General features: G+C 40.0%; 1 protein-coding gene across 1 annotated transcript; it reads right to left on the bottom strand.

Moving 5' to 3' along the window:
- Positions 1 to 1,665: 1,665 nt before the first annotated feature.
- mapkapk3 (MAPK activated protein kinase 3) lies at positions 1,666 to 18,248 on the bottom strand. Its single transcript, XM_044348558.1, has 10 exons — positions 17,287 to 18,248; positions 11,407 to 11,546; positions 8,226 to 8,290; positions 7,910 to 7,989; positions 7,688 to 7,814; positions 7,387 to 7,462; positions 7,134 to 7,258; positions 5,463 to 5,548; positions 5,257 to 5,337; positions 1,666 to 2,805 (listed from the first exon to the last, which is right to left on the bottom strand). Exons 1-10 carry the CDS (start codon positions 17,581 to 17,583, stop codon positions 2,650 to 2,652), a joined length of 1,233 nt encoding a protein of 410 aa, XP_044204493.1. The 5' UTR covers positions 17,584 to 18,248; the 3' UTR covers positions 1,666 to 2,649.
- Between the last annotated feature and the right edge of the window lie 12 nt (positions 18,249 to 18,260).

Genomic DNA, 18,260 nt, shown 5'->3' with positions numbered 1-18,260 from the left:
TTCAGTGGTAGTGATGATACCCTTATCAGCAGCCTATCATAATGATGACACTAATTGTTAAGCACAAGGCCTCTGACTGCACATCTGTGGATTAACAAGACAATCACACACACACACACGTATACAGTATAAGAGATAGAGGAAAGAGAGACATCAGGGAGATGCTGAGACCGACACAAAGACCAACATACAGAAACAAGAGGCATGAAAGGAGTCACAGTGGTTCAGATTGAACATGACAGAGAGGAGAGGAAACAGTTGAAAGTCAGATGGCTCTCAACTGACCTTCAACACATTCCTCCTTAAAGGGCAATGTGATCAACCCCCTCTCCGCGCCCACTCCCCACCCAAGCCTGAGGCAGCTCGACCCCGCACACTCACTAACATACCAGTCAGACCTGTCTCTCAGAGCCGAGTATAAGATAACATATTTTAAATTGTCCCGTACTGCATAAAACTTGAGACCAACTAATATGACCTAATGTCTCCAGGAGAAGTATTTCGCTCCTTAAGATAAAGATATGTGTATTTAAAAACTTTTAAGCATTTTTCATAAAGCTACCATGAATACATCAATAAAGAGCCGTGTAAATCAATTGAAAATAGTCTTATATTACCATGTAATAATTGATACTTGTGCCCCAGATGCCAGGATATTTCACAGCTCATACTACTGACATTTGCGCAATGAAATATGATGTCTGATTTCAGGAGGTGCTGATTTTGACTGTAGCCTTTATTTATCGTAATCAATTGAAGAGATCATTTCTCTTTTCATTTAGTGGTCTGTACAGGGCTGCTGCACACACCAGGACCTGCACTGGAGCTTTACTGAAAAGAGCATCAAACATTTTTATGAATACATTTCACTCCCAAATGAATAAAAAATTCAAACAAAACAAACAAAATTCAAAATATATCCCTCAGTCTAAACAGAATCTGTAAAACTCCAGAGTGAATACAGCTGAGAACATCTGCTCCATGACTAAACCTAACTGCTGACTTCTGACCTAAAGGGTGTTGTGTGTTGATCTCCTCTGTATGTTATTGCTCAGCAGTTTGGTGATTGTGAATCTCTGTTCCCGGTGAAGATGGGCAACTTTTGCGGAATAACACAAAAGGAAGAGGCAGTGTTGTTTCAACATATTAGTGACACATCAAAATTGGGCTTGGTGCCATAAAATGGCTGACTAACAATGGAAAAATACCTACCAAAGCCTTCCGATGAGGAAATATTATCATTTGCAACGTGCTGGTCAATTCCACCCACAAACACTGTCTTATTTGGAGAAGTCTTATTGTTTTCTGTCTTTCAAAGACATGGAACAGCAAACAACAGCTGAGAGGTCATGCTCTATATGAACCATGTCTAATCATGGCTGACATCCCATATTTACAGCGAGGAAGCCAAGTAGTTCTTATGATGAGCTTCCTCCCACTCCGTCCCCTAAATACTGCATGGGGACCATGTGATCAAAAGTAGGGGAAAGGTTCTTACCATATAATCTAAACATAATAATGTTGACCTTTTCCAGTAGAACACCAAGTCAGATGGCTGCGTCCCAAATAACGACTCCACTGCTGCTATTTATAGCGGCCTCACAAAGCCTGAAAGGCACGATTACAAAAACAATGGCTCCAAGGTCCAAGCAAAAACACTCCAGCTTTACTTTAGAAAGTTTTATTTACAACCATATATACCTTACAGATGAACTTCCCATTTAGTAAAGGCTGCACTGTCTTACTCATGTCTTCATATTAAGGGAAACTGTGGCCCTCTATTTACTGGAAGCATTTTACTCAACCCCTATAAACACACACACATACACAAAAGACGTTTCTCAAGAAAAAAAGTGTCACAACTCAGCCATGTCTCTCAACCAAACCTTACCCCATTGTGGCTTATGTCAAGTTCTCTGGCCTCATACTGGCAGGAAGCAGGCAAGTTGTTTACTGTCTCTCATGGCCGCATTAAGGGGACGCAATGTTGATCTGCAGTGACATTGTGTTTAAATATACCATTTGGTAGTAAGTGTGTGAGGCTATTTTATTGTTGCGTCAATGGAAAAAGGCTCCCTTGGGTCATCATGGAGGCTAAATTTTACTGTCAAAGATATAGTCACGTCAGTCAGTGTCAGACTTTGCTTTAAACCTTGTAAGGAAGGCAGCAAAAGACAGACAATATTAAGACAATACAGGGGATCATGAGTGTTCTAGTTGGTTCGTCTGTCTGCGTGTGATCTGCACACTAGTGCATAGATATAAAGGAGATCTCAAATAGGAGACCCAGCACTCAAACACGCAATACATTATCACTACAAATACTTCAGACACTCTCTTACAAACAGGAAAAGACCTAAAAATTACATACATACAGTACATAAAAACAGATAGAAACAGATGGGCCTGCCGTGAGCTACCACTGGCAGGACACACAGGTGATGTCATATCTTGATAGGTCGTGTTAATGTCCAGGTGTGACTTTCTGTTGTTCTTATGTTGTCCCTTTATCCAGAACACTTCCTCCACGTCCACTTTATACAGTCCTGAGCAGGTGTCTACGTGATCCATTCCTGCACACATTAACTTTTCCTTCATCGTCTTGTGTTTTTTTTTTTACTGGATTTCCACCTGCCGCACCTCTGTGTCTCACTGACTTTGGCAGACCGTGGACCCGCTCTTGGCCCCTGCAGCAGCTTTCTTGCGTCTCTTGTTGAGCAGGGGGTTGCTGGAGGTGTCGAGATCCTTGATCTTCACCTGGTCGTAGTCCACACGCATGGTCGCTAAAGCGCTGGTCATCTCTTCCTGTGTGAGACAGGGCAAGGGTCAAGGTGGCAGGATGTGTTAGTTTGGTGCATTAGACTCCAGTTTTATATCACAGAGGGCAGAGAATATACTATACCAGCACAAATCTGTAATAAGTACATCTTAAAATAGAGTCCTATTCTTAACCCAACCTTGTAAATGTAACATGACTTTAAATTGGTACTTTAGAAGTTTCTAAATGATTGACATCCCTGTGTACTTTTACACTTCAGTATCGAAAAGATTTGACTGATCAGTGCATATTAGCCTTAACTGATATCTGGCCACTTTTTCTGGCCATATAGCCACAAGCTGTAAACACAAAACTGACATATTATCACCTTATAAAGACACAGAGAAACATAATCATTCATTTTGAGTCATGTTTCTAGCCAGCTGACGAATATCCACTCTCCTTTAAGCTCTGTTTTGGTCTCCACCAATTCCTGAGGGAAATATCTGGCTCTTTAGCAGACACATTCCTTGCTACATTAACCAGCTAGTTGCTAACTTTGTCTGTCTTCTGTTTGGTGCTTGACAGGTAGGATACAACAGGTTTATCTGAGCTTCTTGCTAAAAAAAAAAAACAAGGTTGATGAGACAGTAAAGTTACTAGTAACAAAAGAAGAGCTGAAAGACGCTAAAACGCTCCCTTGAGCTGAGGAAAACTGAAGTCTGGTGATAGTTTTCTGTGGGTTTGTCACTATGAGCAACCCCTCTCACATTACACATAATGGTTTGTTTCATCATTCATATAGACATATTGATTAGTGCAGCTTTGAGGGCTATACATATTATACAGTAATATATTCACTCAATTCTTTTTAGAACAGGGGAAAAATCAAATATGGGCAAGGCAGAGAAAAACCTGTCTGGAAACATTTTTATAAGTTGGGAAATGGTCGAGTCATCACTGGCTGAGGCCAAGAGAGGCTGGAGCCAAAATAGGCCTTAAACTGTCTTAAAATGTCAGACTGGTCTGTGAACTGGAGCCTAGAAATGTTAACAGTCAGTGTCTTAATCCTTTATGATTCATAGTAGGAGGCCACTTGTCAGTCATGATCCATACTGTCTAGTATGTAGTAAGAGTGTAACCTCATTTTTCTGCTTTTCGAGAAGTGGTTGTTTTGAAAGTGCAATACGTGAAATATTTACGCAACCAAGCAGTGCCCATTGCAGAACTTAACACTGATGTATTGTGTGTGTATCATTTTAGAGAAATGTCTTTTCATACCATATCTCTTCAAACTTGCACATTCAGCTGCTGTGAAGGAATGTGCCGTTATATTCACGATTTTTGCACACATTTACAGCCACTGGAAATAGTTGATGTGATATGTAGTTGCCTGATTGAGACATTTCATACAGCACTGTGGAAGTCGCCCCACAGTGACTCTGTGTGAGCAAACAGCGTTCCTGTTCCTCAAACACATTTCTTTGTGTAAACCAGGTGAAAAGAGTTGAGAAGATTGGCACAAACTAGGTCTTTTGTGTTTGTATGTGTGTGGTAAATGTTAAACTAAAGAAACTCACTGTGTAGACCAGACTGTGACCACTGCTGCCCCCTGGTGGTCATCAGGGAACCATCAAGGAGGTAACGAAAAAACTAAATTTTGAAACATTTTAATTTGTTTCATTTGTAAAACAGAGAGACAAACTTTCTGTCTGTGTGAAAACTAGAGCCCTATATATAATGAATTTGATTTGTAATTTACTTAATTTTGTTTACCTTCGCTTTTTTATTTTTCTTTCTTTAATGATGTATTATGATCTGTGAACTACTGCGAGATACATTACTTTGTTACTATTGTTGGAGTTAAACCCATTGAAAGTTCCACTGTGTAAGTAAAGTTGAAAAAACTATAATGGCTTGAAAAAAATAGTTTCATTCAGTCAACAAAGTAAATATTCTTCATCTACAGTTTTTCTTTTTTGGCTTTAATGTGCTAATTATCTAATTAAAGGGGCAGTCCACAGATTACACATGAAGATCAGTTTTCAAGTCATGAGGAGCACTCCTGTAAATACAGTTGTATTATGTTTCTGTGGCTCTAACAGGAGATTTTTAAAGTTTCAGGAAAATAACCACGATGATGACATCATCATCAGTGCATCTAAGTGTTTTGAGTTTGACAGATGTGGGAATTTACCATGCATGGAGTATCTAATGAAAAATGCTAAACAAGTTTCATGAGAGGTGCGGGATTCATCATCTTGGAATTTAACCTATCATAGGGACTAAAAATCAGGATGATTCAGATTCAGCCATGCTGCTTTGATTTGGACTCTTCTTTTTAAAACCTGTCTCTCACTTTTTATGGAAATGTAATGCTAAACTGCAGGAGTACCCCTGTAACACTTAATGCCAACCTAAAGCTTTGATAACCCATAAGTGACAGATTGTAATGTCAACCAGTGACCACAGGGGGTCAGTGTCGTTGCACTTCTGACCTTCACGTCCTCCCACATCTCTCTGTCTTCAGTCAGGACCCGGGTGGTGTGGAGCGGAGTGGAGGGAACTACCATGGATTGCTGCAGAGCGCAAACACACACGCATGCTCATGAAGATATGGGCAAACAGATGCACTGACATGTTGCACAAACAGGAAGCAGTACAGGGAGTGTACAATGTTGTGGTGTCTGTATGTGACACTTACATTGATCCAGGGGTGATTCATAAATTGAGTGATGGTCATTCTCTCATTAGGGTCAGTCTTTAGTAGCTGGTGGATCAGATCTTTTCCTGGGAGAGCGAAGCCAATGCAAAGATAATTTAATGGTAGCAAGACACACACACATACATACACACACATGCAAATCTTGTGTCTCGTAAAGCTGTGTTGGTCTCAGGGACAGGTTGGCCTACTTACACAGCAAATATGATTATTTGAGAGTGAGGAAGAAGAGTGAGATTGAGTGGAAAAAATAGAACTATGACAATGTGTGCATAGAGTCAAGCATACAGAACACCAGCTGGCTGATGTCTCTGAGTTGATTTCAAGATGTCTCTTAGAGGAGTTTGGGCATAATAATTTGTTGTAATTTTTTAAAATGTAAAACTTGAGGAAAGTGCGAGGACATATGGTCGGTGAGTGTGGGAGGGAGATGAACTGGAGTGACCTCCAGAGGCATTAAAGCTGAAACATATTGTCTGTGTACACAAACCCAACTCGGGTAAGTGCACGTGAAAATGAAAAAGGTGATAATGCACCACGATGAACTGATTTAAAAGCACAAACCAGCTGTGACATCTTCGTCTGCAGATGATCTTATACTCTCGGTTTCTGTGTGAGAACATCTTTGACTAGGTCAGGAAATCTGGTCAGAAAAACTGCAACATTATGGTTTCCGTGGTTTCCTGTTTTTTGAGTGTGCTTTAATCTTTACATGTGTCCACACTGATGACTGTTCACATGTCAAGCAGGCTTCTTTGACACAGATCATTTGAATCAGTTTAATTTTTTCTTCCATTTCTTTAATTTTGGAGAACAACGTAAAATGCATTACCACCGTCATCTGAATTGATGTTGGATAGATCATTTCAAGAGACTCCATGATCTGTTTGCTCTCAGCAGGCTCAAGCTCACTTCTGTCACTTCTGACTCTCACATAATCACATATTTTGTGTTTAATACTATAATATTATAGTATATTATAGTATACGCTTATATATACAAAACTTATACATGTATGTGGCTTCAGCAGTCTTAGACAAAACAATTAGGTATCCTCTAAATTTACAGTTGTTTTACTTCATGTGTGTGGACGAACAGTGTTTCCTTGCAGTGGGACAGTGAAACGAGAGAATTTCTGGCCAAAAAGACTATTTTTAGAAGACGTCCCACTTGATTTGGTTAAATCCAGAGACTGTTGAAGGGTCATATTAGCTTTGGTGAAACTTGAGGATGCATTTTTCCAGTCCTCAGAACGAGGACTGTGGGTTTACACTGGAACCCCGTCAAAAAAAAAGAGATTCCTTCAAGGCCAGTATTGACAGGAGGAATGATTGTAGCAACTGATAACTCTCTAAGGGTACACATGGGCACGTGAGTATTGTTTTAAAGCAGATTTGAAGGAATTTGAACCTATTTCTTGATGTTCCTGCCACGAGGAAGAACTCAACTATGTCTGTTTTCTCACCATCCAGCAAAAATGACGCCGGTGATTTTCCGTAACATATACATGTTTTGAAAGTTGACATGTTTAGGTGTGTAAAACTCTGTGTCACTGAAGATAGAAGTCCAACATGTAGAAGAAAATAAGTATGTCCAACTGTAAAAGCATCAGTGTGGACAGGGCCTGTGCTGGTGTTGTTTGGGGACTCTCACCTTCCTGTGACACATCAGCCCACTCCGGGTTTGGGAATTCATATTGACCCATCCGGATCCTCCTCTTCATCCCGGGAGAAATGGCCTGACCCGTGTTGGAATAAAACGGAGGGAAGCCACACAACCTACAGAAGCAAATATGGTGAGGAAAAAGATTCACCTGGTATTTGTTTGAAGGTATCCATATATAGTATAGTGTGCATCATGCAAACACACTGGTGGTGACACACACACACACACACCCAGTACTCACAGAATGTACATGATGACGCCCAGAGACCACATGTCACATGACTTGTCATATTTTTCCGGACCCAAAACCTCAGGAGCTTATCAGTGGCAACACACACACACAGAGAGGAACAGAAATAATACACAAATGGAGATCAGGGTTTTACAGCATTGACAAAAAAACGACTCAGCAGCTTTTATGTTTTCCTTGTCAAAGTCTATTAAATTTACAGGACATTACGCTGTTTCCGAGCCTTCCCACAGCCAGTCCATCTTTCAGGATGCCAAAATGATCTTTGGAAAATTAAAGTAATGCAACTTACCCACATAGTACGGTGTGTAGCAGGGGGTCTGTAGAGGGTTGTGTAGCGTGGTCTCCTTAGCAAAGCCAAAGTCTGTCAGTTTGAGGACCGTGTTTCTGTCTTTCGACGTGTACAACAAATTCTCGGGCTGTTAAAGGAGGCAGAACACGACATTATTTCATTTAATGGCCCAGGAATGATCGTGTTCTTTTACTAAATGATTCTGGTGGTAATCTTGATCACCTTGATGTCTCTGTGCGCAATGTTCATGTTGTGGAGAAAATCGATAGCCGTGCCGATGTCCCTCATAATCTCAGATGCCTCTGGGAGGAAAAGAGGAAAACACACTCTCTCAAACCAGAAACAATTCCAATATTACAAAACAAGAGACACCAATGCAGCAAGGCATCATGTAAAAGAAAGGAACACAACATATTTTCTGTCCTGTGCTAATGTAATTCAAGACTCTGCCTTTTATATTTGAATAATGGTGCATTCTTTCTCTTTAACATCCTGTGATGTGTTTATAACAGAATCCATCACATTCATCATTTCTCACCTTTCTCAGTGAAGGCCTGGTCTCCTCTGGCCTGGATCCTGCTGAACAGCTCTCCTCCCTCCATACTGGACACACACACACACACACACACACACACACACACACACACACACACACACACATCAACTTTGATTAATTTATTGATGCTGATAGATAAAGTTAATAAAACTTTCAGAGAGAGCAATGCTAGTTCCTCATTTTGATATTTACAAAAACTTGTTTTCAAAAATCTGGCTTCTGCAGAAAGAAATGTAAGAAGAACATTTTCAAACTGTTTTACCAAAATATATGTTACACGTTTGCTACATTCGTTAGTGACGTGTTTAGTAATACATCAGAAATGGAACTAATAGAGTGTTTTGGTTTTTTTTATACATCTGCATCTATACAAAACGCCACAGTTACTGTATAACAGGTCAAGTTCACTGGTGACAAGTAGACTGAAGATGGTTTGCAAAAAAGACAATTAAAACATCAGCTGAAATGACCACAGAAATTACTTAATATTTGCACAAAAGGCACATTACACTTTCTTTGTCTTTTTATCTATTTAATACATCTTGAAGACACCTCCATTGCAACATTTTAACTCTGACCTTCTGGAAATCAGCCGCAGGGCATCTGGACAACAAGTCATTTATTCTAAAACTCATTAACATTTATAACTGCAGGGTTGATGGATTAAATTGAACCATTTATTAGTGACTTATTAACATTCATAATTAAAGATGATCTACTAAGAAAGTGAGAAACTCTTGACTCTTTATTAGTAACTTCATTAATGGCTTGATTGTTGATGACTCACCAGCAAGAGAGATTCTTCATGATTTATAACAGATCTATAACACATTAATAAATTATTTATTTACCATTTGTAACTCATTTTAAACCCTTTATAAAGGGTGACTTATCAGAAAGTGGTGCTCACCTAATTGCATCTAACAACAATAAAACATTTCCACAATCACTTTGACAAACTGATTTATCTGCTGTGAACGTCTGCCTGCCTCTGCACTGTGTTGGAGGGATTTTGATTTAGAGCACGAACACGTCTTTCACCTTCAACAGAGGCAAAGCTTTCAGTGTCAAGCAAAGAGAAACGATAAGTGAAAGTAAAGCTCTAAAAATACTGAGTGAAAGCTAAAAGTGGATCAAAGAGGAAGGGATGGGAAAGCAGCAAAACCTTCTTACTGAAACAAACCTTTAGGGTTTTATGTGAAATGATATCTCATTATTTTGACAAACACAAACTCTACCAGTAATATGGCTGCCATTTGTCTCATTTATTCGCCGTACAACAATTCCTCCATTAAGCAATAAATATATATGACTGCAGTGAGTCTATTTTACTAACATTTCACAACTGCAACCTGTGACCTGATTCTTTAAAAGTTCAAACACCGTAAATGCTCAGTTTCAGAAGCAGATGTTTATGTTTCCCACTCCTTCGCTTTCACAGCCACACATAAAACAGCCGTCACCGATGCCTGAAACTCTCCCTTCTGTTCCTACGAAGATGTGTTTGTGCTCAATGTGACGTGGACGTGCGTTTAAGCTGCATTAAGTAAGAGCGTACTTTTTGTGGTGCATGAGCACACAGATGAGGAGATAGCCCAGAGGGAGAGAGAGAAATGTGCGTGCGATTGTGTGCTGAGCTGACTATCTGCAGCGGGCTCTAATGCCGTCCTCCTCTGACCCTCGCTCATACAGGAAACAGGGAGATTACTGAGAGCGCACACACACATACATACAAGGTCATTACATACAGTTCAACACAAACAGCTGCTGTGTCAATAAATGCCATGATGAGAGCCCTTTAGTCACTGTTCAAAATTCCGGAGATGAGCTTCATTTCTCATCCCTCTGCAGTTTATCTCCTTTCAAACTGAATTATTATGTGTTTTTTCCCCATTGACAAGTGGAGAAGAAGACCATACACTCACACCTAAGCATGTTCGCTATCAGGTCTGTCAATGACATGTGAAGCCCACATGGAACTCTGTCTCTCTATCTGTTCCATCAGTGCAGACGTCTACACTTTGTCTCGTCAGTTTCAGGTCTTATGACTGACCTTTGGCATGTATTAGTTTTCTGCCCTCAGTAGTATGGAGCTTGTGTTTTGTCACTGCAGACGCACACAAACACTACACTATATTTTATGTGATAATAGTTAGATATATCTGCAAAACAAATGTCCTTACTAAACTGTTCACTATAATGACGCTGATAACCTTCTCACCTTCTCAACACAGTGGAAAAAACAACTGTTGTTTTAGTCAACAGAGAGAAACCACATATGGAAAAGTAGCTTACTAACAGACAGGAAACAGCCCCACCTGGAAATATTAAATCCTTTCTGATTTCCTTACCAGATTTCCACAGCTCCTGTCTCATAAAATTATATATGTGATTCACATAAAAACTTCCTTTTTTATTCTACAAGAATAATGGCACCCATCTGTGAAGCTTAAAGCATCAATTTTCACTTTGTGGCCTTCTCAACATGCTAGAAAAAAAACAATAACTAATATTTTCAGTTAACAACAGGAAACCACATGTGGAAAATCACCTTTAGTCTGCCAGGGTGATGCAAAATCACAGAGTGAGTTCATTCATGGATATGACTGGATGTTACAAGTCTATATTCACTACGAAGCTGGTGTTCTTAATTTATTACAAAACAAATGGAAACTTTCCAGTGGAAAAGCGCAAAGGACCAGTAACTTCCTCTTCTCTACTTCACAAAAAACATGTCACTTCTCTATTGAGACTTTTTCAAAAAGAGTTTGTTAGACGAATCCACATCATCCTGTCAAGATCTCTACTCCCTCTCAAACCTGATGTGATTTATGAAAATTGCAGTCATTACATGATTAATTGTCTATTTTGAAATTGAAACTTGATAGAAGCCTGATTTAATACAGCAGGACTTGTTTTCAAAGTTTTCAGGAATTGATTTAAGCTTTGTAACGTTTCATTTTAGATAATTAATGGGTTTTAAATACTATAAACAAATAGCTAATACAACCTTAAATACACAGAGATATAGCAAATGGTTTATAACTGGATAGTAATGAAAAAAACACTAAATGGTTGTCAAAGAAATGATGCAGGCAGGTCAAGGTGGGTAATTCATGTGTACAGGGGTGATACAGTCTGTGTGGTTAATAGAGGATCCTACCACTCCATGATGATGAGCAGGCACTTTTTTCCATGATGCATGTTCTCATACAGGCTGAGGATGCGAACGATGTACGGTCCGCCTGATACTCTCCAATGAAGCTCCACCTCTCGCCTCGCTTTGGGACTGTCGTAGAGAATCTGGCAGACGCAGAGGGAAAGCAATGAAAAGAAGATACATTTTCAGTGTATTACAGGACTGATGAACTAAACAGATACATTTCTGGTTGATAATTATCAAACAGTTACAGGCTTTCAGGGGAATCATATGTGATGATATGATCTTATCATGTTATCATGCTGTCCAAATTAATATCTGGAGCAGGCTGTGATTAAAAACAGAGAAAGTTATTGAAGCTTTTGTCACACATATGAGTTTGGTCTACTTTAATGTAATGCTTAACAGGAAAACATTAGTTTCTACAATTAAAAACAAAGTATGGTAAGGTATTAAAGGGGCACTCCACCAGTTTTATACACAAAAATAATTTTTTATACAAAAAAATAACCCTGATGATGTGATAAGGGGGTCAGATGATGTCATCAGGGATACTTGCTTTTGGGCCTTTAGACTTAAAATTTTGAACAGAAAGCTTGCATTACAAACTGGAGGCGTGGAGTTTGACAGTAGTAGGCATTTAGCAGGCAGAGGCGACCTAATGAAAGGTGAATTCAAGTTGCATGTAGGGAAATGTAGGATGCAGTAGGATGAGTTTGAGATTAAAAGTCAGGATATCAGCGTCTGCCACTTTTTCACATTTTGTTTTTACAATTGTTTTTATAATCTGACAATTGTGAGTCGCTCCATCTTCATGGAAGTAAAATATTAAATTGCTGGAGTACACCTTTAACCTCATCACCGAGGCCTATTCCAGCATCTAAGATTCCTCAAACTTACAGCATCATGTCATAAATTTAAACTCATTTTAAAGCATTTGGTCGACATTGAAAATAACTTTTTTTTGGTGGTTTTGTTGATCTCTGTGCTTTGTTACCCTAATGAAACAATACTTTTTTACTTGCTGTAACTTTTATCTGATGGTTGCTCCGTTATGACATGTCTTGTTTTAGTTTAGTGAAAAGTGAGCCTCCTGTTGTGTAGATAAGAAAATAATTACTACAATATTCATAATATAATAATAGTTTTTGACTGTCTTCACTTCAGTGTAAGCTGAGGACATCCATGCAGTCCTGAAGAAAGCCTGGTCACGCGTCAGGATGTGTGTTTGTCATAAGCATACGCGCGCGCACACACAGCAGGTGGCGGACCTTGACATAGCACACATCTTGAGTCAGAGTGTATTTTTGGATGTGACAGTGATGGAGTGATCTCCTGCTGTTCACAAGGCCGGCCTGGTCACAGATCAAGCCTGGAGTACATAACACACAGAGGGGCTGACTCACGGACTTTAAAATGTGGACAGAATATTTACCAAAATTCAGATTCAGTTGTGTGGATGGAAATAAAAAAAAACTTTCACATTTCTTGGAAACTCCTAAGTCAGACTATCAGAAACGACAACTCATATCTGTAACTTAGCTGTCTCACTACTGTGGAAGAGGAAGTGAGGGCCGAGTGTTTCAGTGCACAGAAGGGTGTTGAAAGTAGAAGTTGTGGGTTTCCGGTGACTTATGTGTCTCAGCTACTACTATGTGTGCCTTATTTTGTTCGGCCTCACCCACTGAGCTTAACTATGAGTGAAGCACTGGGAAGGTTTGTTTCTGCTATGTCATTTATAGTTTTATGACTTTAATTTGAGCAGTCAGCATGTGAGCCAGTTTCCTTAATTTCCTGCACTGACTAGAGAATTGGCTGTAATAAAAGAGGATTGCTGGATTAAACATAGACATAAAACACTACAAGGGAGGCGGAGAGATGACTGAGAGACGGAGTTAATCTTCTGATGGACTCTTTTCATATGTGAGGCGACATCATGGAGACTAAACACACGCTTGCCCCTGATCCTGCTCTAAACCAATCATCTGCTTCCTCACACTCCTCTAAACCTATCACGTCGGTGTTCCAGGAGGTGGTAACACACACTGAGACACACGCACCTTTACCTGATACTGCCCACAGACTTTAACACCACACACACACACACACACACACACACACACACACACACACACACTCCTACATGTTTACATTGTATTAATATTAGAGGCTGTTGCAGCACTGGTCTGTATATCTTGATAAAAAGGTGGTTTATCTTTACAACTCCTACCAATAAAGTGCTGCTCATAAAGTTGAGCTAAAGTGGGCTAGTTAAACTGTGACTGATAATATACATTATCGTTCTAATGATTGTTCTATACCTGCTGTGTGCAGTAATAACAATGGAGGTTATAAGATTTAGCTCACAGGCAAAATAGCTTGTATGTATTTTTGCTGCTTTTTTGGTATTGATTTTAAAAATAACAAGAAACATGGATGAATTTCTAAAAGCTATGTAGCTTTGTGCTGTATTCTATATCTATGAAAGTTTTTTAAAAGTGTTGAAAACTCACTGAACCTACAAATTACTATGTAAATTTACAACTAACACAAAAGAAAAACCCATCCAAGATGTATTTTTACTTGTAGATTTTCTATTACATCACTAAACTGTAGTGTACTTTACATACAAAGTGTCAGTGAATTGAAAGTAAAATCCCCGGTGACTGTCCCAACTGGGTAAAAAATAAAGTTCCTGTTTTGTATAAGCTGAACAGAAAGCAGGAGTGATCTACACCAACACATGCTCCAACAAAAAAACAACCACAAAGGTTAATGTGTCTAAAAAACTAAAACCTGCTGCTGCATTCATTACCCAGCATGTGTCCTCCATGTTACAATCAAAGCAGATAATGATCTTGAATTGCCCAACAAGCAGCTAAAGCCTGAGAGTCAATGGAGACTGATTTACTTCTTTAACAGCACCGGCTCCCTGCAGCAAACCTGCTGCGCACTTTTCAAAATCAAGATCTTCCATGCAGTGTCTGTCATACCAAACCACTGAGGATTACTTTGACAGTTTGGTCTCTGTGGCTCCCAGAGGAAACCCAGATGTGAAACAAGCATGCCAACAGGCTGACCGCAGAGGTGAACACACACAAACAAGTCGAAGGGAAGGTTTTGACTATGAATGGAAGCCTGTGCGCTAAGCTGGAAGGCAGCGCAGATGCTAAAATGGAACATTCACCGGCCAAATATCAGCTCGTGATGGTTTTAGTGGTTGACGGCAGTGTTTGGTGGGAGGACTGGTGTGCAAGACAGGGCTCTCCCACCTCCCTCTCCTCCCAGGAGTCAGACAAATCCAAGTTAAAAGAATCCTGATGACTGTAACTGAATTACATTAAAAGGATGGCTCCCCTCCAGCTCTGCTGCAAAGTGGATTAAACCTATACCCATCCATTACGTTTAACGCTCAGAGCAACTCTTAATTAAAAAGCCAGTGAGCTGGTCAACTCTCCTCACCCCTTCCACATCAAACACTGTTTCCTTTTGCTTTATATTTGCCTTGAGATTAAAAAAATGCTTGGAAAGTCATAAATTATCCTGAGTGGAAATACAGTAGGATAAGAACTCTATCAGGTTTCTGTGAAGCAACTGTGTTGGCAGGACCAGAACAATCCCATTTACTGAGACAGCAGTAAGAGCTACAACAGAGGGCAGATTATGATTTCACGAGTGTTTCCTTTGTCCTCTTTAAAACCTTTTAACAGGTTTCTGAGCTGAGTGTGCTGTGTTTGTGGGACTTCCTCTCAGGTGGGGTCACCCTGAAATGCTGTTGGTTTTCTCTGAGTGGAAGCTGAAATCTGTGCGGCAGCGAGGATGCTGTCATGGCTTCTAAGTAGCCAACAAAAAGTTTCGAATACAACGTGTTCTTGTGCCACGGCAGCATGTAAACAACTCAGTGTCTTCTTACAAATGTTGCTTTGACATGATATCCCTAACCCTTTGACATGAAAAAAAAACAAACTCAAATTGAATTCAGCAAGTAGCCTGAAGATTTTCCAGCCACATACATGTTGTCATTCTCCCTGCTGTCATTTCTCCTGTCTCCTGTTTTGACATGGTGCTATCAAGCATCCTATCCCTCTCGGCCTTTCATCTTTTTGTTTCTGACTGCCTATTTTCTGCTTCAGTTTATCTCTCTTTCTCATCTTCTGTCTCTTTCTATCCCCCGAGCCCTGGCTCTGCAGCTCTGCTTGTGCCACTGCTGCTGCCCGGTTTGGCAGCTCGGATCCAGATGGATTACTGTAAGCCAGTAAATCTCTCTGAGTCTGTGGCCCAGGGGTGACAGGTGACAGCTCGACGACCCGTGCGTGTGTGTGTCTACATGTGTGTGAAGCTGTACCCAAGTTTCCAATGACCCCGGATAAGGTGTCACTCTCAACATCTATGTGTGTCTCTCTGAAGAAGTGTAACATGTCATAGCATATGGCTGGGTGAGCGCGTGCCCCTTTACTTGTATCTGATCCAGTGATAGGCCGAGCTTCCAGAAAACTGTTTCCACGTTAGGGCGGGGCAATATATCAGTATGATATCAATATCATGATATGAGACTAGATATCCTCTTAGATTTTGGAAATCATAATATCGTGATATGGCGTGTTATCTTTTCCTGGTTTTAAAGGCTGCATTACAGTAAAGTGAAGACTGTTATATCTGTTCTATTATCGGCCTTTACTCACTTAGTCAAATATCTCATTTGTAAATATTTTGTGAAAGAACCAGTAGTCATCCCTACAATATTGTCACAATATCAATATCGTGGTATTTGGTCAAAAATATTGGGATATTTGATTTTGTCCATATCACCCAGCTTTAGTCCAGGTCCACACATACAGCATGTGAGCTCACTGGGCAACATGGACAGTTCATGTCATGTCAGCCCAATGTGAGCAGCAGCAGGCACACATACATGAAAACCAACCTTACACTCATGCTCTCTAAGAAATACACACACACACACACACACACACACACACACACACACACACAGTATGAATGAAGTTCAGTTCACCGTGACTAGAAGATCATTCAAGTCACTTTTTGCAGCTCCTCCGATAAAGGTTAAAGATCTTGAAGCTACAGTTTCAACCTAGTTCCAACTCTTTCAATTTCATTATTGATTAGTCTGTTGATTATTTTCTTGATTAATTGATTAGTTGTTTAGTTTATTAAATGTCAGAAAATGGTGAAAAACAGTTTCACAAAGCCCAAGATGCAACCTAAAATGTTTTCTTTGGTCTTTTGGTCAACAGTCCATTGCTGTTACTTATAGAGAAGACTAAATACACCAGAAAATATTCACATTTAGGAAACTGAAGCCAGAGAATTTTATCGTTTTTACTTGACAATGGCTCTAAAAGATTTATCAATTATCAAAATAGTTGCTGATTAATTTTCTGTTAATCGATTAATTGACTAAGCATTTCAATTCTAATCAAGATGTATCAAGATATAAGCCTACCAATAACAGAATTAACAAATCCTCATTTATAACTTAGAATTCTTTGTATTTGAAGGAACAATTTATGATCTAAATCTAAATAAATGTGTAGATTCACCATTAAAGTTCAAAATACAGGACTGGAGCCTGGTATTCCAAACAGATCATCAGATCTACATGGACTAAGCAAACCTCGTTAATAAACTTTATAACGATAACAGAACTTTATTTTCTTTTTGAAGTTGTTAATATTCCCTTGCATCAGTGGGCTAAATTTAAATCTAAAAGTCTTCAATTCAGCTAAAATATATTTTTATAAATGCCCATTACAAGTTGTATATGTACTATTGATACTGTCTTGACGATTGAATTGACCCCCTTTATAAACAGTGCAAACTGTTCACTGGTTATAACGTGTGTGTCAGGTGACTCCAGTATACCTTCAGTGCGCACTTCTCTCCTGTCTTCTTGTTGTAGCACTCAAGGACTTTGCCATTGATCCCTAAACCCAGAACCTGGCTGGAGATCTTATAATCGTCCGTTACTGCGTTTCGCTTTATCTCCAGTTTGGGGTAAACGGGCATGGGGAATTGCGTGGTCTCTGCGTCCGCGTCCTTGCTGTCGGCGTTGGGGGCAGCGGGCTGCTGCTGTTGCGGGCTGTCAGCCGGGGAGTCCGGCTCTGCCTCTGCTTTCGGCGCTTGCAGCGGGGTCTCCTTTCCATTTCCATTTTGTAGCATGTTCACACCGGCTTGTTGTCACCAGCGGTGCTCAGAAGAAGGAAAGCGTGCGTAATTCACTAAAGTAAATACGATGACTCCTGCTGCCCTCCGGTAATTGCGTCAAGCTGACAGGAATCCTTGAGCGCCGCTGGCGCTTCTGGCTGTCCTGGGCACCAAAGCCCCTGTGAGGACTCCACACAGTCACACACTTACACTGTATCTACAGTAGGCTATAGCTTATGAATCACACAATAACGATTTTTTTATTCTCAAAAACTTAAATACGCGCCTATATTTAAAAAAATGCTCTGTCAACTCTACCGGTCTAGACTGTCTCTTCAAAGAAATCCAGTATTTCAGCACATCTGAATGACACAAAAAAACAAAAACAATTCCAGTCAGAGATGCCTTTAACAAACAGCAGAGAGGCGGGAATCCCGCTGGTTCTGGTGGACTCAGTTTCCTTTTGATGTGGAGTCCTTTGGTTGCATTCACTCACATGGCCAGTCACTGTCACCGTTCGTCTAAGCACCACCCTCCTTCAGTTAAGTCATATTTCTCAACTGGCCCTGTGTGACCGCCTTAAAGGAGCAGGACGGATATTCAGCTCAGTATTCAGTGATCAAGTGAACCGTAGTCACTGCTGATGATCAGATTTCTTGGCTGTATAGAAAATATGGATGAGACTAAAGAAA

The sequence above is a fragment of the Thunnus albacares genome, chromosome 4, assembly GCF_914725855.1.
Source record: "Thunnus albacares chromosome 4, fThuAlb1.1, whole genome shotgun sequence".
Taxonomy (NCBI): Eukaryota; Metazoa; Chordata; class Actinopteri; order Scombriformes; family Scombridae; genus Thunnus; species Thunnus albacares.
The sequence above is the reverse complement of the archived record's forward strand: the minus strand, read 5'-3'. Positions and strand labels throughout refer to the sequence as shown.